This window comes from Dioscorea cayenensis, chromosome 5 (genome assembly GCF_009730915.1).
Source record: "Dioscorea cayenensis subsp. rotundata cultivar TDr96_F1 chromosome 5, TDr96_F1_v2_PseudoChromosome.rev07_lg8_w22 25.fasta, whole genome shotgun sequence".
Taxonomy (NCBI): domain Eukaryota; kingdom Viridiplantae; phylum Streptophyta; class Magnoliopsida; order Dioscoreales; family Dioscoreaceae; genus Dioscorea; species Dioscorea cayenensis.
Window position 1 is genome coordinate 29,497,087 of NC_052475.1, and position 18,477 is coordinate 29,515,563.

Sequence of the window (18,477 nt, forward strand, 5' to 3'; positions counted from 1 at the left end):
CGAGGAGGAAGATGAGGGTGAGTACGTCTCAACCTTGGATTCGTTGTTTGGGGTGGAGTGTGCATCATCAGAGTCGAGCGTGGATGTTTTTCATAGGGTTGAAGAAGGCGGTGGGGAGGCCATCGTGGAGCTGTTAGAGGTTGTAGATGAGTTCGTCTACTTTCCTGGGAAGTGTGTGATGATGGAGCTTGGCTCTCGCGAGGTGGGGGATGGAGGATGGTCTAATTGAGGTTGTGGTGGAGCGGGGCTCCCACGTCAGTATGGACCTTGGTCTCCTCGATGGCGGAATGGAGGAAGGCCACTTGAGGCGAGCGTGGGGCAGGGATCCCATGCCAGAGTGGTTGGCAGCGGGGCTTTAGGACTGCCGGGAAAGTCGCCAGAGGTGGTTGAGCTCCGCTCTCACGATGGAAGCTCATTGTTGTCTGGTGTTCGGCCGAAGTTGGTGGAGCTTTGCTCCCACAGTGATGGAGAAGTGTTTATCCAGTCATGCCTTGCTCAGGTTGGGAGAAGGGTCTCAGGATTGTTGGGGTTGCTGCCGGAGGTGGTTGAGCTTTGCTCCCACGACGGCGGCTCGACGATTCCTTGTGGACTACATGAGGTGGTGGAGCCTTGCTCCCACAGTGCTGGAGACGTGCTTCTCCAGTTGAGCTCTGCTCGGGTGGCAATGACCGGAGAGGATGGTAACGCTGGTCGAACCGGAGAGGATGGTGACGTTGGTCGGACCGACGGTCGGAAGCGGGATCAGTTCCCCGAGCGTAGTCAATCAAAGAGTTGGGATGAGGAGCGTTCACAGATCTCGAGGCAGCGTTGTGTCGAGAGTGCAATAACTCTGCAGGATCATGTGAGGCCTACAGGTGGCGCCCAATAGCTGGTTGAGGTTTTTGACCACGGGATCTTGGGGCCGCAGGTTGCCTACGTGACATTTGAGTGGATTGGAGATCCACTTTTGATTGTTCTTGGGCTAGATTTATTGATGAGCCAAGCTACTACTAGTGTTATTGTCAGCCTAGTTTTTGTTAATTCTTTTCTGATTTGTGAAGTAGGCTGGTGTTTTATTCCTTTTTCAATTATTGTTTGCCCATTCGTAGCCTTGGCTATATTAGATGGGACACATTTTCAGGATGGAAGGGAGGTACCCTTGGTGGGGGTGGAGTCCATGGCTACTGTCAAGTGTAACCTTGAGTTTCTTGGTTCGAGGGGGTGCTCGACTAGGGAGGACGCTGCTGCCGAGGAGGCACTTGTTCTGGCTGCGGGATAGTGTTTGTTATTTGTATGGTCTAGAGGATGGCCTTGTATCCTCATGTGGTCTGTTTTTGGTAGTCCTTGTATCACTTCTTGTGGTGTGTCTTTGTCGCTTCGGGCGTTTGTTTAGTGTTTGCTCTTCTTAATTTAATTGAAGTGGTTTATCCACCTTTTCAAAAAAATAAATAAAAAAATAAAAATTTAGATGAAGAGGATAGACTCTCCCAAATACAACAAAATTCACCTTATCACTTAGCAAGAGAAATTGAATCGGCAAAATCAAAAGATTTAAGTTAATGTAGCCAAATAACTATAAAAATGGATTATCATCATCCAAGGAGTGAGTGAGAGAGAGAAATTACAAGAGATTCCATCATCATCAACTTTGAGGCTCCATTTATTTTTCATTCACCCTTCTTTCTCTTCTCCTCTAAGGGACTAATATATCCCTGATTAACTTAGGTTGTGCCTCTTGGGTTAAAGATTCAAATTGATCTCATGTGTTTCGATGTATTGAGTTAAAGAATTGGATGAATTTGATGATGCATACCGATGAGAAGTACTCTCTGTGTTCCTTTTTATTTATCTTTTTGTTAATATTAAAAAATAATTAATTTTTTTTTCAAAATTACCTTGACATTATATTCAATTATCTCGATTGAAATTTAATATGAGATTGAAATTTAATATGAGAGAAAAATGTGAAAAATATAAATTAGGGGTAATTTTGGAAATATAACCAATTTTTTTATTAAATTATGTGAAATAACTAATTTTTTTGATATGTGAAATTTGGTTATTCATAAAAGATAAAAAAAACGGAGGGAGCAATAGATTTGAAAAGTCACATTACCATAAAAAGAGTAGATCGGTAAATTTTTTTCTATAGCTCATTTTTATTTTGATTACTTCAGGTATATTTTTTTTCTATAGCTCATCTTTATTTTGATTACTGAATTTTACATTTACATTAATTTGGTCACTCAATTTTAATTTTATTTTACCTGGTAATAAATCAAGGATTTTAACCCCTAATCAATTACATAGTTGACTAAAAATATCTTGAGTCAGTCCTCCCATAACATATTATTAAATCTATTATAGGTGTCAATGTTATTGAAAAAGAACCATATCATTCATTTGGGGCTCAAAATTTTTTGATTTATTACCAGTGAAAATCAAATTAAAATTGAATAATTAAATTTATATAAATTGAAGTTCGGTAATTAAAATAAAAACAAATTAAAGTTTAGTGATATATTAAAAAATTTAAGTATATCATATGTTGTGAATTACAGTCATCTTTCTCCTCTTAATTTATTGAACAAGCACTGATTCCAATAAAAAGATAGATTTTTACATCAACATAATTAATTGTAATTGAGATAAATTAGCATTAATAAGACTGGAGCACCAGAATTTTCTGAAAACCATGAATGCTACTTGACGCAAGTTTTGTACTAAAATGATATAAGGCTATTTTTTGTCCTAGAAAAAATTATTAATAAAAGATAAATCATTGTTCACTAGGATTAAAGATATATATATATAAAAAAACATGCAAAACATAATAAACTATGAGGTCAACCGGACATACTAAAGCAAAAGCAGGGACCTATCATACCTATAAGCCAAAAAGGTTATGTTAATGAAGATTCAAAATAGCAACTGAAATTCAATTCCATGTGATATTTACACACAATTTTAACATTGATCATATTAATTATAGAAAAAAATGATTTGGTGAGAGAAATGATTTTGATGATAACTTCTTTAGCACATAAATTACAAAAAGATATTAAAATAAAATGATTTAAAATGCATAACAATGTTATATTATTTTTGTAAGGTATGATAATGACAATAATAATAATAATAATAATAATAATAATAATAATAATAATAATATATAAACATGAGCAAACACATATTCTCAAAATAAGAGTTGAATTTTTTTGTTTTACCAACTCTAAATTTGATTTTGTTGAAAAACAAATCACTTATAATGTATTTTCAAAGTTATACATATATATATATATATATACACGAGTCACGTTTATAGATATATCTTGTACATTATATATAAAGCAAATGGTGTGTGTTTAAAACAAGGTAATTATTTGTTAAGATAAATTTAAATTATTTTTTTTATAATATGGATAAGTCACTTCACGCACTTATTATTATTATTATTTAATCTCAATCATTTAATGGGAGAGAGAGTCGAAACTTTTGACTTTTCACATATAATAAGTTCAGTATTTTATTGTTCAGGCTATTTGTCACAGTGATTATGTTTTCATGATTTTTTTTTCTACTTTGAAGTTTATTTTTATATTAAAAATTATACAATCAAAGGTGATTATTATATATTGTATTATATATGTATTAATGTATGGTTTAGTTGTTGGGTGCGTTGAATTTGACACCAAACGTAACGTCTGAAGCAACGGAACCGGGTGAAATCAATGACGTCGGTTAGATTTTTACACTTTGACCATATGGGACCCACACCGTCATCTAGAAGTAGACCATTGCCACGTCAGCAACGTTAGAAGCAAAAAAGTCTTCACGCCTTCCGGCCAATAGTATTCCGCCACGTCACAACCTTGTCACCCAATTTACCTACCGCATCACCATCACCGCCCGACTTATCCTCCGTCCAATTGCCTCGAGATCATGTCTTTTTCCGAATCTCTAATTGAATGTGCGGCTGATATCAACCCGCCTTCCCGCATTGTCAAACAATAATATAAAAACCCGCTTTTCAACGTCAAGAACCCGCGAGAACCTTCTTTCACAGTCTCGTTGTTCATTAACAAGACCAGGATCAGCTATTCTGGCTAGAACGCTGTTTAACTCATCTCATCCGTTCAAATCTCGTGTATTACATCGCACGAATCTTTTAGCCAATTGGACGGTGCAATTGGACGGTCAGGATGGACGGAGCAACATCCGAGATACATGACGGCAAACAACAACTTGTATTTAATCTCGTTCAAGTTTGTCTCCCGCCGTCGAGCGGGCCCATACCTTTCTGAGCCCCACTCCTCCAATCATAAGACGCCACGTGTCTCATCAGGCAATTCCCCGCCATTAATTTCCATTGCTTCCTCCCTTGCAGAGTGAATTAGGTTGAGTGTTAGGGTTTCAATTTCCATTTTGATCGATGCTACGAAGGCGAAAGCCGGAGAAGAAGCCGGAGGCGGTGACTCCGGCGCCGGCGTCGGTGTCTGTGCCGGCGGCGGCGACGAGACCAGCGAGGTGGTCGTGCGTGGATACTTGCTGCTGGTTTGTTGGGTGGATATGCTTCTCGTGGTGGGTTTTGTTGTTTCTATACCACGCGGCGCCGGCATCGCTGACGCAGCAGGTGACGGAGGCCATCTCCGGGCCGATGCCTGATCCCCCCGGCGCCTTGCTCCGGAAAGAAGGTGTCACGGCGCGGCACCCGGTTGTATTCGTGCCAGGGATTGTTACTGGGGGCCTTGAGCTCTGGGAGGGCCGACCATGCGCCGAGGGGTTGTTCAGAAAGCGGCTTTGGGGCGGCACCTTCGGCGAGGTCTATAAGAGGTAAGCTTTAATTAATTAATTGGGTTTAATTCAGTTTTTCTTTAGAATTACGGTGTTCTATGATAGAATGGCTTGAATTTTGATATGTTATGAATTTTACATGGAGTTTATGTGACTAAAAGTATGACCTTTCTAGAAATGGGAGGCTTGCGTATTTGGATTTATATTTTTGTGATATCCATATTTGAATTTCTTGAATTTGCTATTTATGGCATTGCTATAAATATCTATAATGCATTTTTATAATTTCTCAGATGGACCCAAGCTAATCATAGATTTTTTTTTTAATAAATGGAATTATCGTGTATATATATATATGGTAGGTGAGGAACAGGTAGAACATTGCGGCTATACATCTCAAAGAAAAAGTTTGAAGTTTAATTTGATGCTTTAGATTCAAAACATTTCGGTTTCCTTTTCTCAAATGCTGTGAGTTGTGTTGAGCATTGAGCTTCAGATGAATGTGAAAGTTAATGACTTGTGATCGTTTTCAGATATGGAAGGAGAAACGGAGGCCACTAGGCTAGTGCTTGTTATTACAAGAATGCAACTTGTAGAATTAATTTTACTCAGAGACATTAATGTATGTTATTGTCTCATGTTTAACTTTTAAACATTTCCATGAATCATTAGCTTTAGATAGATGTGTTCTGATCAATGATGCCGTCTTCAGAGAAAATTGAAAAGTCCACTAGCTATAGTTGAGAACTGTGAAGAATATTTCTGTAGAACTTTGATGGTTGCTGATATATAACTGAATTTATCTTATTCAAGATGAATCTTGTTAGAGAATAGAAGAATCAGGTGTTGCTACTTCTTTATCTATTGGAGTTATACTTAAAATTAATTTTGCACAATTCATCATTGATGGACATGTGAGTTGTTAACTCTAGAACTTTAGATGGATGGTTCAGTATAACATCTATTATCAACAAGTAGAATTGTTTAAGGTTCATGTGATTCAAACTTTGCTGTATTCTTTCTTTATTACCCCAATATTGCTTTGCTCTGGTGGTGTGGTGTCATCCAGCAGCAAGAGAAAGGAGTCTCATGATGACATGCTCTGTTTCCAATTTTGAAAGGGCTGGTTGAGAAATTGATTTTTAAGCCTCAAACTAGGAGTTGATATAGTGCATATGGGAATGCCAACTACTATGTTAGTCTCTTAGAAGCTGGATTATCCTTTTTCAAAAAGCAAAAAAATTGTATAATGTTCGCCACAGCCTTGGTGGCTATTCAAACTCGGCGCTGTGTCACAGGGTTTAGTTGCTGCTTTAAATTATGATTTTCTTGACCTCCCATTATTGTCCTTTAACTTTTATCCTGTTTCTGCTCATGAGTTCTCTATGCTAATCTGATGGTTGGAGTGATATGGTGTTCCAAGGTTTCAATATCTGGAACTCAAATCAAGTTCAGTGTTAGATTTTCAGAATGAAAAATATTTGTTGGACTTCCAAATTCCATATTTGACTTTAAGGTTGGGATTTTAACTTATGCCCAAACTAGAGGCAAGTCAGAATCCCACATTTGGAAATCCTCTCGGATTCCAAATTTCTTCATGTTAGTAATGCACCAGTTACATACTTAGTGTGTTCCAATATCTTACTTTTGTGGTGTTAGAGCCAGTCTCCTGCGATATGTTTTCTATAGTGAAGATATGTTTTGTTAATGCTTTACGTAAGTTTTTGTTTTTCTTTATTCGTTAATATCCCATTCATCAATACTATCGCATTTAATATAAGAGCATATTTATGGTAATGGAAAAAATACTATTTATCTCTTGTACTGCTTATACTATTTCCTTTGATTTTCTCCAGTTCTTGTAACTAGTAACTTTCATAAAGTTTACTTCTCTGTTTATCTGAACTTCCCCAGGCCTTCCTGCTGGTTGGAGCACATGTCACTAGACAATGAAACAGGATTGGATCCTCCAGGTATCAGAATTAGGGCAGTTTCAGGACTGGTTGCTGCAGATTACTTTGCTGCTGGTTACTTTGTCTGGGCAGTGCTAATTGCTAATTTGGCTCACATTGGATATGAAGAGAAGACCATGTATATGGCTTCATATGATTGGAGACTTTCTTTTCAGAATACTGAGGTATCTTTCTATTCTGCAGCATCTATAAGATGTTCATGGTCAACTTCTTGGGTATTTAGCTAACCTCAACATACATCAACTTACTGAAACAGGTGCGAGACCAGACTCTTAGCAGGATAAAGAGCAATATAGAACTCATGGTAGCTACCAATGGAGGAAAAAAAGCAGTGGTGATTCCACATTCAATGGGTGTTCTGTATTTCTTGCATTTCATGAAGTGGGTTGAGGCACCTGCTCCTATGGGTGGGGGTGGTGGATCAGATTGGTGTGCACGACATATAAAAGCTGTTATGAATATTGGAGGACCTCTTTTAGGTGTCCCAAAAGCAATTGCAGGATTATTCTCTGCTGAGGCCAAAGATGTTGCTGTTGCCAGGTAATACAATTATGTCTTAAGGCCCTATGCATCCCTGAAGTTCCTCTTTTTCTATTCTGTTATTTTAACTAATAATTTTCATTCAGAAAGCATAAAATCCATCCTCCAGTATCTTGTTTGATATGCAGGATGCGACTTGCTATTCTTAGTGCAAGCTCGCAGTCAATGCAAATTTTATTTGTTCTCTACTCTGTTGAAGTGGATAATTTTAGCTTGGAAGCATAGATGATAGAGCTGCTTGGCTACTGAAAGTTTGTATTTGTATAATTGGTGAATTATGTGCATTCTAGTTGCTTGAGTGGACTAACCAATTAAAGTTTGACACTTTAGATCGTCAGTGTTTAAATGACAATCCAAGTTTTTTCTAAAACAAAATGTATCATAGTTTTGTAAATGGTTGTGGAGAGATTATGCTTATGTTCCTTCACCCATGCCCCCATGTCGTGAGAAAATCTTATGGGTTGCTTAATGAGCCTTAAGAATTGAATGGAGAATGCTTCAGTCTTGTCCTCTAATTTATTCTTTTCTTACCAACTTTTATGCAAAGACTGAACTAAAATTTTTGCACTTCTAAATTTCTAAGTATATACCTATATAAGTTCTTAAATGTTCAGTTTAGTTTAAAACTGGCCAGGCACAATTTTATGGAACATTGATATTCCAACAGAATGTTTGGAAAAGCTCTGACTTAATATGTTTTATGAATTTAAAATACAGCAAGATATAAATTGACCATCTGAGACTGAAGTGACATATCTTCTGTTCCCTCCATGTTGCAGGGAAAAGGCACCTGGTGTGTTAGATTCAGATTTCTTTGGCCTGCAAACCTTGCCGCATATTATGCGACTGTCTCGTACATGGGATTCTACCATGTCAATGATCCCCAAAGGTGGTGATACAATATGGGGAGGTCTGGATTGGTCCCCGGAAGAAGGATATGACTGTAGTGATAACAAGAAGAGTGAAAATGTTCCTCATGCATCTGAGGAATTTCGGGTGGGGGTGGATGATATTCACATTAGCAATGCCAATTATGGGAGAATTATATCATTTGGAAAAGATGTTGCAGAGCCTCCCTCATCCAATATCAAACGAATAGATTTCCGGGTAAAGTTCTCTCACCTGTCAATCTTGTTGCACTACAGATTTCATTAATCAAGTATCTGGTTTATAGTAATGTTTTCTTGTTTGATGAAACCAGTTCTTGGTGGATAGTTTTGTGAGATTGCATAAGCTTAATTTTTGTCTATATTCTAGAACATTTTAGACTGCCTTCTGGTCTTCTGTATTTCTTTCAGTAAATTAGCTGTTGATCTACAGGATGCTGTTAAGGGCAACAATTTTGCTCACTCAAATAACTCATGCCACGATGTCTGGACAGAGTACCATGAGATGGGTCGGGAGGGAATACAAGCTGTTGCTGATTACAAGAGCTATACAACTTCTGATGTCCTGGATCTTCTTCACTTTGTTGCACCTAAAATGATGAAACGGGGAGGCGCTCATTTTTCATATGGTATTGCTGATGACTTGGATGATCCCAAATATAAGCATTACAAATATTGGTCCAATCCCTTGGAAACAAAGTGAGAAGCTATAACTACAGCTCCCAGTTCAGCAAAGCTGAATATAATCTTGACTTTGAAGTTTTGCCTGACATCTTATCTCAAACTATATGTCTTCTCATTTGCAGATTACCAAATGCTCCTGACATGGAGATATATGCTTTGTATGGGGTAGGGATTCCTACTGAGAGAGCATATGTTTATAAGCTTGCTCAGCCAGCAGAATGCTACATTCCTTTTCAGATTGACATTACAGCTGATGGTGTAAGTAAGAATAGCTGCTTGAAAGATGGTGTTTATAATGTCAATGGCGATGAGACGGTACCAGTTCTCAGTGCAGGTTTTATGTCTGCTAAAGCCTGGCGTGGAAAAACAAGGTTCAACCCTTCTAATATCAAGCAATACATAAGGGAGTACAATCATGCCCCTCCTGCTAACTTTTTGGAGGGTCGGGGAACGCAGAGTGGGGCACATGTGGATATCATGGGAAATTTTGCTTTGATTGAGGACATACTCAGAGTGGCTGCAGGAGCCACCGGAGAAGAGTTGGGTGGTGATCGTGTTTATTCTGACATTTTTACCTGGTCTAAGAAGATTGATCTTCGGCTTTGAATTCAGCAGAAGATTTATCAGAAATTGTAGGATTGAAATTATAGCTGCATCAGGATGGTGAATGTCTAACAATTATGGCCCGTAATTCCATTTCCTCGCAAGCACTGAGTGTTTATACAATCAAAGAACACCAGCCTCTCTCCGCCATAATAACTTTTTGGATGAATGTAATGGTAATAAACATCCAATGAGTTTCTCAAAGTCATCAAGTGTGAGCAGTGATACAGGTGGAACAATCTGTTGTGCTATATATATATTGACATTGATGTTGTATGGGAATTGTGAAATTTGATGATATTGTATCTCTGTTTTTTACTATACGGGGTAAAACCCTAATAGATGATGAGCATTGTTTGATATGCGGAAAAATAGCCAGTTGTTTTAATGTCCAAAACTTTGTTATGTTCTCATTTCATGGCTATTTATCCATTATTGATACTCTGTCATTACAGACTCGTGACTGCAATGTGAAAAATGAAGTTTTCTTCACCAAGTTTTCTGAAGCTGGTCATGTGATTATATTTATTATTTACAAAGTTATACAAAGTTCTTATCTAATTAAAGATCATCCTGAAATATATATACAACTTTACTCAATCTATGCTTTGCTCTTGATTCAATGATTCAAAACGATTTACTGATTTATCATACACTGCCTGTGCAAATTTGAGCTCTTCTCTCCCTCAGCTTCTCAATTTCATCTAAATTCTGTGTATCTCCTAATCTTGTTTTGTTTAACAGATTAGATATCATCTTGTCTATACTCTTGATCTGTACCATGCAAAAAAGAAATGCTGGTTAGAGGCTATTATAAGATGAGAAAACCATGACATAATACGAGGGAAACCTTTCGGTAGGGCCACCGACTGATCCCATATTTTCGACATATCTTCTTGATTGCTGTAGAGCATAGTTTTAGTTGTTTAGAAGCCTCTGTCATAGGAAGGTGAAAAAACTGGGCTAAATCACTTAGTTGCAGCTTTCCAGTTCTCTCTCTCTGTCTCAAACCATAAAACAAACCAAACATTAGAATCAATACACAATTATTCCTGTAAGATAATCAAATGCAACCTGTGCGGCAATTCTAGTCTTTGGATTTCGTATTGGATTCCCGGAGACGTGCATTTCTTCTGTCATTGGTTGACGTAAATCTACAGCATGTATCAAGCACAGAAACTTGTAAAGACATTGAAAAGCAATCAAAATTAGCAATCAACAAAACCAGCTGAACTCTAGCACCTGGTTGGGGCATCTGCAGTTCAACACCTTGGGTGCTACCAATGTCATTGTGGCTCATTTTTGTACAGAGGACGTCATAGAAACTGGATATTGAATCATGAATGATTATGTATCTATCAAGCACCTTTAACTGACCATAGTCAACAAGAAATTGCTTCACTCCATCGAAAGTTTCTGTACTAAAACTGCATTTTACAGGATAGATGGATCCTCAAACTGATGATATTCAGACAAATTGATCATCAAAGAGTTAAATAAGTTTCTTATTTAATCTTCAAATCATATAAACATACTCGAAGAATGATTTCTCCATAACCGGCGGAAGCCCATCAGTGTTAAAAAAACTTCAAGCACAGCATGATAGAAAACACCAATTCCTCCATGGATTACAAGCTTCATACTCTTCTCTCCTACCAAATATAAAATCCAAAACTTATCATCACAAGTGAATTCAATCTTTTACTTTTCCTACATTATTTTAATCAATCATCAAATCAAGAAAGCACTCAACCACATTCACTCTTACCATTTGTATGAAAAACCTCTCTCAAAACATGACAACCACTGCAATCCAACTGAACTGAAGAAACCAAAGGTGCCATATTATTCTCATTTTCATGAACAAAACCTCCTACATCATTAGTATGGTACAGCATGCCATTGTTGAGTTCATCGGGGAGGTAGTTCAGGGTGGTCAGAGGGGTCAATAAGTTCAAGGAATCCTTGTATATCATCTGTGAAAGTAGGTAAATGCACTGGAGGAGTGAAAGAAGGATCAAAAGGTTCAAATTGATCAATATCAAAATCATTATCCATTTCTTCTTACACACTGTATTTCCTTTTCTTGGTTTGGGTGTTCGGCCGCCCCGTGATGAGGTCGGGGCTAGCCGGGGGTGGTAGTGGTGGTGGAATAAAGGAGGAGCCACTGTTGTTGAGAGATGAGAGAAAGGACGGAGTAAGAGATGGTTTTGAGAGGGTATGAAGAAGAGATGGCGGGAAAAAGCGGTTTCCAAACGTTGGGATGCAACGGTTAGTTATTTGTACGTTAGTTTGTTTGAAATATGGGCTTGGGCCAGGGATTGGGCTGGCTTCATTGGGAATATATATACACAGAGCAATTGATAAAATATTTATTATGTTCTACATTCACAAGTAGTAGTATAATTTTTGGGTGAATCCTTTTAAATGCCTGAGATTAGTGCATGAAAACCGAGCATTATCACTTCCAAAACCAAGCAATTAGTACAACCATCAAAACCGCCATAAACATATCTTTGTTATCCAGTAATTATATATTTTTTTTTCTTTTTTTAAAATGTGGAGAACTATTAGTATAAAAATTAAATGGAAGTTGACACAAGCCAAAAAAAAAAAATCCATTAAAAAAATATATTTAAAAGTACCATGATTTGATATCTTAACCAAATTATTAAAAAAAAATATAATTAAAAAATTAAAAACCTTGTCCTTTTAAGATTTTAGTTTTTAAATTAAAAAAAATGATTTGCCATAGTAATCTTCCCCCAATCTTCTTGTGCAAAAAAATAGTTTTAGAATTTCTGCAATTATAAAAACAAGACAACAACCCGCATCCTGTTTAATATTTATATAATGATCCCCATGTCTCACAAAAATTTTTAAATATTATATTGTGGTGGAGAACAACACAACTTAAAAATCTTTTCTTCAATAAATTCTCGGTACTGTCGTTCTCCGATTATTGAGACTCTTGTTACTGTCCCAGAACTCACAGATCACTTTAAGACATCAAACACAAATTGGTTTGAAACCACTTATGGAGATGATAAAATCTTTGTCAGCATGCTAGATGAAAATATATTCAACTATTCAGTACAAGTGTATGAAACAACACAGGCTGTTCCAGCGGCCCTTGAAGATATTGTTGATGAAATTGGCGAGGCGAATCTTGTTAATGCTATGGAAGGATAACTCTCCAGACTACTAGCCTATGTTTATTCCTTCCTTTCTAGTTTGTATTATGTAAAATAAAATAAGGATTGCTTGCTTTCTAAGTAAAGAAAAAGTATAGTTTAAAATAGGCTATGATGCATATTACTTATACATTTTCCTTACTTCCCTATATTTCCCCCTATTGTGATAAGAATGAAGGGGTATTCTTGTCTTTGTAATAGGATATGCTTGCCTATATAAGGCCCTTCTTGTAACATAAGGTGTGCTAAGTTTTAAATGAAACCTTGAGTTCCAAAAAGAAATCCTCCTTGCAAATTTCTCAAAGTTAGTCTCTTTTCTCTAAGTAGAAGTTAGCAAGTAGGTTATAGTAGTTCTTAAATTTTTTGAAGTTCTTGTTATATGGTAGCTTAAGTCTCTTTCCCGAAAGGGAAAGGGAGGTTCTATTAAAATAATTCTTGATGGGTTCTTGGAAAGAATGGGTTTCCTCTAACCATTCCAGTAACATGGTGAAGATAACCACTCCATCGCAGTGAAGAGTAGACATGCTTAGTATCTTGTTATGCTTAAGGTACGTAATCTTTTATTATATGTCTCCTTTGGCTAAAGGACCGGCGAATAAGTACTCGTTGAAAGGCAAGGAAGCCGTGTGAAGGGGAAAAGTAGCGTAGGTATGATGCTGAGGAGATAGTATAATAAATGATTTTCATAAACATTAGAAAAACAGGAGAAAAGCTGATACTTGGTAACATGAGAAATTGTTATCAGAGGTAAGGAGTGACTAAAGGAAAAGAAAAGGAGAGACAAGGATTGTTTTAATAGAAATTCTCCTGAGTACTGAGTAAGGAATTTTCAATTTATGAACTCCCTACTAGATCTTGCTTTAGATCTTGCAAAATTAGTTTTAATTCTAGTTACAACTAGTAAAGTAGTTGTTCTTTTGGTTTCTTTAAATTCTGTTTCTACTATAAATAGTCTAGTAAGTAATATAATTATGCGTTCCCTTGGGTTTCGCTATGGCAATAATCCATGGAACTAGTAAGAGTACTTATAGTTCTAATTTCTGTACTTTTCCTTTTTAGAGCTTACATTCTAGCAAGATTATTATTAACAATAGTCTCTGCATACTTTATCTTAAAATATTTTGTTTAATGGTTTTAGTAAAACTCTATAATTATATTAGAAATATCTATCTTTACAAGTATTCCCAATACATCCTAGAAGTAGACTTACAGAATAATTTAAATTTATACCAACAATTAGAATTATTATATCTTATTCTAAGAGAAATTAGAGATCAATATGAAGATTATGGCCCGTACACTTGTACGGAACCATTAACTTATAATTTAAATTGATCCTAGGCTCCGTTCTTAGGGCATTTCATAGGCTTTAGGAACTGTAGATTGTGAAATTGGTCTAAGATGAGAAGTTGTTATCAGAGATAAGGAGTGACTAAAGGAAAAAAACAAAAAAGAGATACAAGGATTGTTTTAATAGAAATTCTCCTGAGTAGAGGTGGGCACGGGCCGTCCGGAAAACCGGCCCGCCCCGTGCCTCGCCCGCCGGTTCAATGCCCCTGGCGGGTCGGTTCATCGACTCCGTAACCGGCCCGCATCGTAGACGGGCGGTTACTGAGTTGATCCAGCCGGGTCAAAACCCGGTTAGGGCCCGGGCGGGTACGTGTCAAACCCGGGTTAATGTTATTATTTTTGTTTTTTTAATACTTAAGATCTTTGTTGGTCGTGGGATTTGAACCCACGATCTTGAACTGGATAAGAAAACCCAACCACTGAGCTACTAATTTGTTTCTAATATTTATTGGAAAGAATTATATATGATAGATGTAGGATATGGATCAAAAATATTTTTATATATTTAATTTATAAAAAAATTAAGAAACCATATAATAAATTAAAAAAATTATACAAATCAATTAGTAAAAATATCAAACAATAAATTTTTCATAAATATTTTTTTAAAAAAATTAATTATTTTGTTAATTATCTTTTTGACTCATAAGCACTAAATCTCTACATATGCACACTTTTAAATTCTCTTAAATAACGCACTCTTATTTGTCACATATATATTAGATTATTTTGTTTCAATTTATAAAATAAAAAATAAAATTACAAAAAATTGTTTTTAAATTATGTAAATCAATTTATAAAAAATATATATTAGTAAAAAAAAGAATATCTTTGAATAATGGTTCACACCATATTATTTTGATTTGTAACTTTTTTTCAATAATCATATGATAAGCACAATAATAACCCTATTATTAATCGACTCAAAAGTAAAAATCTAGAGCCAACCCTATTTATAATAAATAAATAAGTTGATGATAACTTCAATTTAAAAATAAGAATACTACTTGATATATACATTTTGTTGCACTTAAAAAGATGTGCTAATAATTTAATTTGATAGATAAATAAATTAAAAATGTAGCTTTTTTATCCTTTTTAAAATTATTTTGATATGTCTTAAAATTTTTAAGTTATTATAAATTATTTTAAATTTTTTGTTGTTTGGGATTAAATTTAAAAAATATTTGTAACTTCTTTATATTTATTTATGTTTTAAACTATAACAAGAAAAATTTATAGGCCAATAGGTTAATGCTATTTTCCCATGTGAGAGGTCCTAGGTTCAAATCCCACGGGCCGGCTCCGGGTTCTGTTTCCGGTGAACCGGACCCGGCGGGCCCAGTTAACCGGCCCGTGCCCACCTCTACTCCTGAGTACTGAGTAAAGAATTTTCAATTTATGAACTCCCTACTAGATCTTGCAAAATTAGTTTTAATTCTAGTTACAGCCAAGGTTGTCAGACCCGGCCCGGGCAATGACCCGACTAAACCCAGGGGTCAGGGGTCAATGGGTTCAATCGGATCGAACCGGGGTTAAACCGAGGTCAATAATTAAATATAAAAAATATTATAATAATTAATAATAAGCAAATATAATATTAAATCCATAATTATATTTAAAAAAACCTACTCAAATTTGATATTTAAATTGACAAATGACCTTATATACAGTAGAGTTTTTTTAATTTGACTATTTATTTTTACATTTTTTAAATATTTACAAATTTAATATATTAATATATAATTATCAAACTTCTCTCGGTGGTATTTATTGATTGATTTTTTTAAAATAAATAAAAAATTTAATTCACTAATTCTTATATCTTAATTGAGTTTTTATTTTGTTTTAAATTTTCTTATATTTTTTATTTAATTAGAATACTTTAATTTTATATTTTTATAATAAAATTACACTCATTTATTGTTTTATTTTATTAATAATTTAAAATTTTAAAAAATATTTACATAATACATTAATATATTTTATTTTTAAATGTTAATTTTTGTTGATATATATATATATTTTAATTCTATTTATTGATTATAAATTATAAATTAATATTAATAAATATACACGATTTTGTGATTTTTAATGAAAAAATAATAATAATAAATTATTAAATATTGTAAAAAAAATTTAAATATTGTGACCTGATTGACTCGGCCGGGTCAACTGGTTCCCGGTTGAACCGCCCGAGTCACCAGATTAACACCGGATTTTTTAATACCCGGATCAATAGAATATACCCAAACCGGCCACATAACCAGTTCCCGGTTTTTCCGGTTTAATCCACCGAACCGGTCCGGGTAATATTAGTTACAGCTAATAAAGTAGTTGTTCTTTTGGTTTCTTTAAATTCTGTTTCTACTATAAATAGTATAGTCTAGTAAGTAATATAATTATAATTATACGTTCCCTTGGGTTTCACTACAGCAATAATCCATGGAATTAGTAAATATGATAACAGATTTGAATACCCTATTTAATGGCGTCAATTCAATAAATTTTTTAGATATATAAAAATACATTAGTTACTGTTAACATTTTCAGAATTGTTGGGAGATCAAATAAAAACCCACAATTTTACAAGGCGTCACAAACTATAAATTTTACATCATGATTTGAGGTTGGAAATTAATATAATTAATAATTATGAATAGAACAAAATAGTTTACTTTTTTTAAAAAGCGAAAAAAACAAGTAAAAAAACAAAAAAATGAAATTACCACCTCAATCCAACCTACACAAAAGATACAAAAGATCGTATGCCAGTGCCAATAAACCAACAAAATATAGACCAACTTGTTATGCAAAATTATAAAAAAATATAGCATATATAACAAAAAAAACACAAATTTAAACATTTTTTAATCGTAAATGAAAATAAATTAAAATTTCCTTCTTTTATACAGTGAATCACAGTAACATCTTAAACTTTCCTCATGAGCATTACTTACTACGAAGCTTGAGCTGCGTAATAAACTTGGATAAAAGTTGAAAGGCATTCTCGTCCACTTTGATTCTTCCCAAAGATTTCACATATCACTCTCAATGGTCTCTAAATCCCATTTTCAATTTTTCCGGTTAAAAAATTGGACCTTATAACCAAATAGGTCATAGAATCACAAAATCTAAAAGAAGAATGCTTGGAATCTTCCAAAACTAAACCCAAGCACACAGAATATGAAAATTTGTAACGCTTTATATCAACCAAATAAAAAAAACACCCAAAAATAAGTCCAAAAGAAATTATACCAACATAAAGGCTAAGGTAATTTCATAAAACAGAAAAAAATAAATAAATAATTCACTAAAGCTATAGGCACCTGGAAAACTCATCTTTTTGTATAAAGACTGTCATGATGCTCTTTAAAGAAAAATCGACAAGTAGAGAACACACAAGATGATACTTTTAGGCTTTCCTAAGCTTCAAGAAAATAACTAAACACATCTATGATATGAAAACAATTAACTAAATTATTTCATTTATTGTTGTCTTATTCAGACCATGTTTTTTAATAAAAATGTTCTCATAGCATCATATATCCGGAATAATTAGTAAACTGCTTCAGTTGGATAACATAAACCAGCATTCGCCTAAAAAATATTAAAATAAAATTGATTTGTGATTAGATAACTTAGACAGGTCAATAGAAATAAAGCCTGGCCAGGAAAACAAACCCAACAATACGATAGAACGATATGAGGAAGATGATTGTTGAGATGCCCAATTCTTACTAGGAGAACTCAACTGCCCATCATCCTCAGATAAGTCTAGCAGGAAACTCTTTTAGCATGATATGCACATAAGCATAATGCCAATACACACAATCCTGCACGTATGTATCAAACTAACAAGGTTGCTTAGACATCACAAATTTAAATAAGTAATGGTAAAGGGATTATTGAAAATTCTACCTAAGAAAATATGAGGACGATGATTGTTGATAAACCCAATTATAATTAGGAGAACTCAACTGCCCATCATCTTCAGATAAGTCTAGCAGGAAACTCTTTTGGCATACTACGCACATGAGCATAATGCCAATACACACAATCCTGCACGTATGTATCAATCTAACAAGGTTGCTAAGACATCACAAATTTAAAGAAGTAATGGTAAAGGGATTATTCCAAATCCCACCAAAGAAAATATGAGGACAATGATTGTTGATAAACCCAATTATAATTAGGAGAACTCAACTGCCCATCATCCTCAGATAAGTCTAGCAGGAAACTCTTTTGGCGAGATATGCATAATAGCATAACACCAATACACACAATCCTGCAGATGTCTATCATCCTAAAGAGGTAGTTCATGCATGAGTACATAACTCGGAGATGGTATACTTGGTTACTGAAAAATGGTGTCAATACAAGATTATAAAATGCTAACGGAAATAAGACTGCTGCAAAATATCAGAAAGATGACCGTGGAAAAGTCCAAATATAACTAACAGCCTCACATGC

General features: G+C 34.9%; 1 protein-coding gene, 1 long non-coding RNA gene and 3 other non-coding genes across 6 annotated transcripts; 1 reads left to right on the forward strand and 4 right to left on the reverse strand.

Moving 5' to 3' along the window:
* Positions 1–4,365: 4,365 nt before the first annotated feature.
* LOC120260514 (phospholipid:diacylglycerol acyltransferase 1) lies at positions 4,366–9,873 on the forward strand. 2 transcript variants are annotated; one of them, XM_039268002.1, is made up of 7 exons: positions 4,366–4,812; positions 6,688–6,910; positions 7,003–7,286; positions 8,066–8,393; positions 8,607–8,872; positions 8,980–9,115; positions 9,187–9,354. In XM_039268002.1, the coding sequence occupies exons 1-7, from the start codon at positions 4,412–4,414 to the stop codon at positions 9,205–9,207; spliced, it is 1,659 nt and encodes a 552-aa protein (XP_039123936.1). In that variant the 5' UTR covers positions 4,366–4,411; the 3' UTR covers positions 9,208–9,354. The 2 variants fall into 2 exon arrangements, with proteins under 2 accessions (XP_039123936.1, XP_039123935.1); XM_039268001.1 differs by having other exon boundaries at positions 4,367–4,812; positions 8,980–9,873.
* Positions 9,874–10,340: 467 nt separating this feature from the next.
* On the reverse strand, positions 10,341–11,274 carry LOC120260516. Its single transcript, XR_005536421.1, has 3 exons — positions 10,996–11,274; positions 10,535–10,887; positions 10,341–10,460 (listed from the first exon to the last, which is right to left on the reverse strand). It is a non-coding gene; the product is annotated as an uncharacterized LOC120260516 (long non-coding RNA).
* Positions 11,275–17,705: 6,431 nt separating this feature from the next.
* Positions 17,706–17,847, reverse strand: LOC120262706. The gene has a single exon (XR_005536962.1). It is a non-coding gene; the product is annotated as a small nucleolar RNA snoR135 (small nucleolar RNA).
* Positions 17,848–17,931: 84 nt separating this feature from the next.
* On the reverse strand, positions 17,932–18,073 carry LOC120262705. Its single transcript, XR_005536961.1, has one exon. It is a non-coding gene; the product is annotated as a small nucleolar RNA snoR135 (small nucleolar RNA).
* Positions 18,074–18,157: 84 nt separating this feature from the next.
* On the reverse strand, positions 18,158–18,299 carry LOC120262704. The gene has a single exon (XR_005536960.1). It is a non-coding gene; the product is annotated as a small nucleolar RNA snoR135 (small nucleolar RNA).
* Between the last annotated feature and the right edge of the window lie 178 nt (positions 18,300–18,477).

What these genes read in the sequence shown, in the direction of transcription:
- LOC120260514 (XM_039268001.1), top strand. Translation starts at nt 4,412, where the DNA reads ATGCTACGAAGGCGAAAGCCGGAGAAGAAGCCGGAGGCGGTGACTCCG. An exon ending in AAAGATGTTGCTGTTGCCAG is followed by an intron (nt 7,287 to 8,065) that starts GTAATACAATTA and finishes TCCATGTTGCAG; the next exon opens with GGAAAAGGCACCTGGTGTGT. An exon ending in TCAAACGAATAGATTTCCGG is followed by an intron (nt 8,394 to 8,606) that starts GTAAAGTTCTCT and finishes GTTGATCTACAG; the next exon opens with GATGCTGTTAAGGGCAACAA.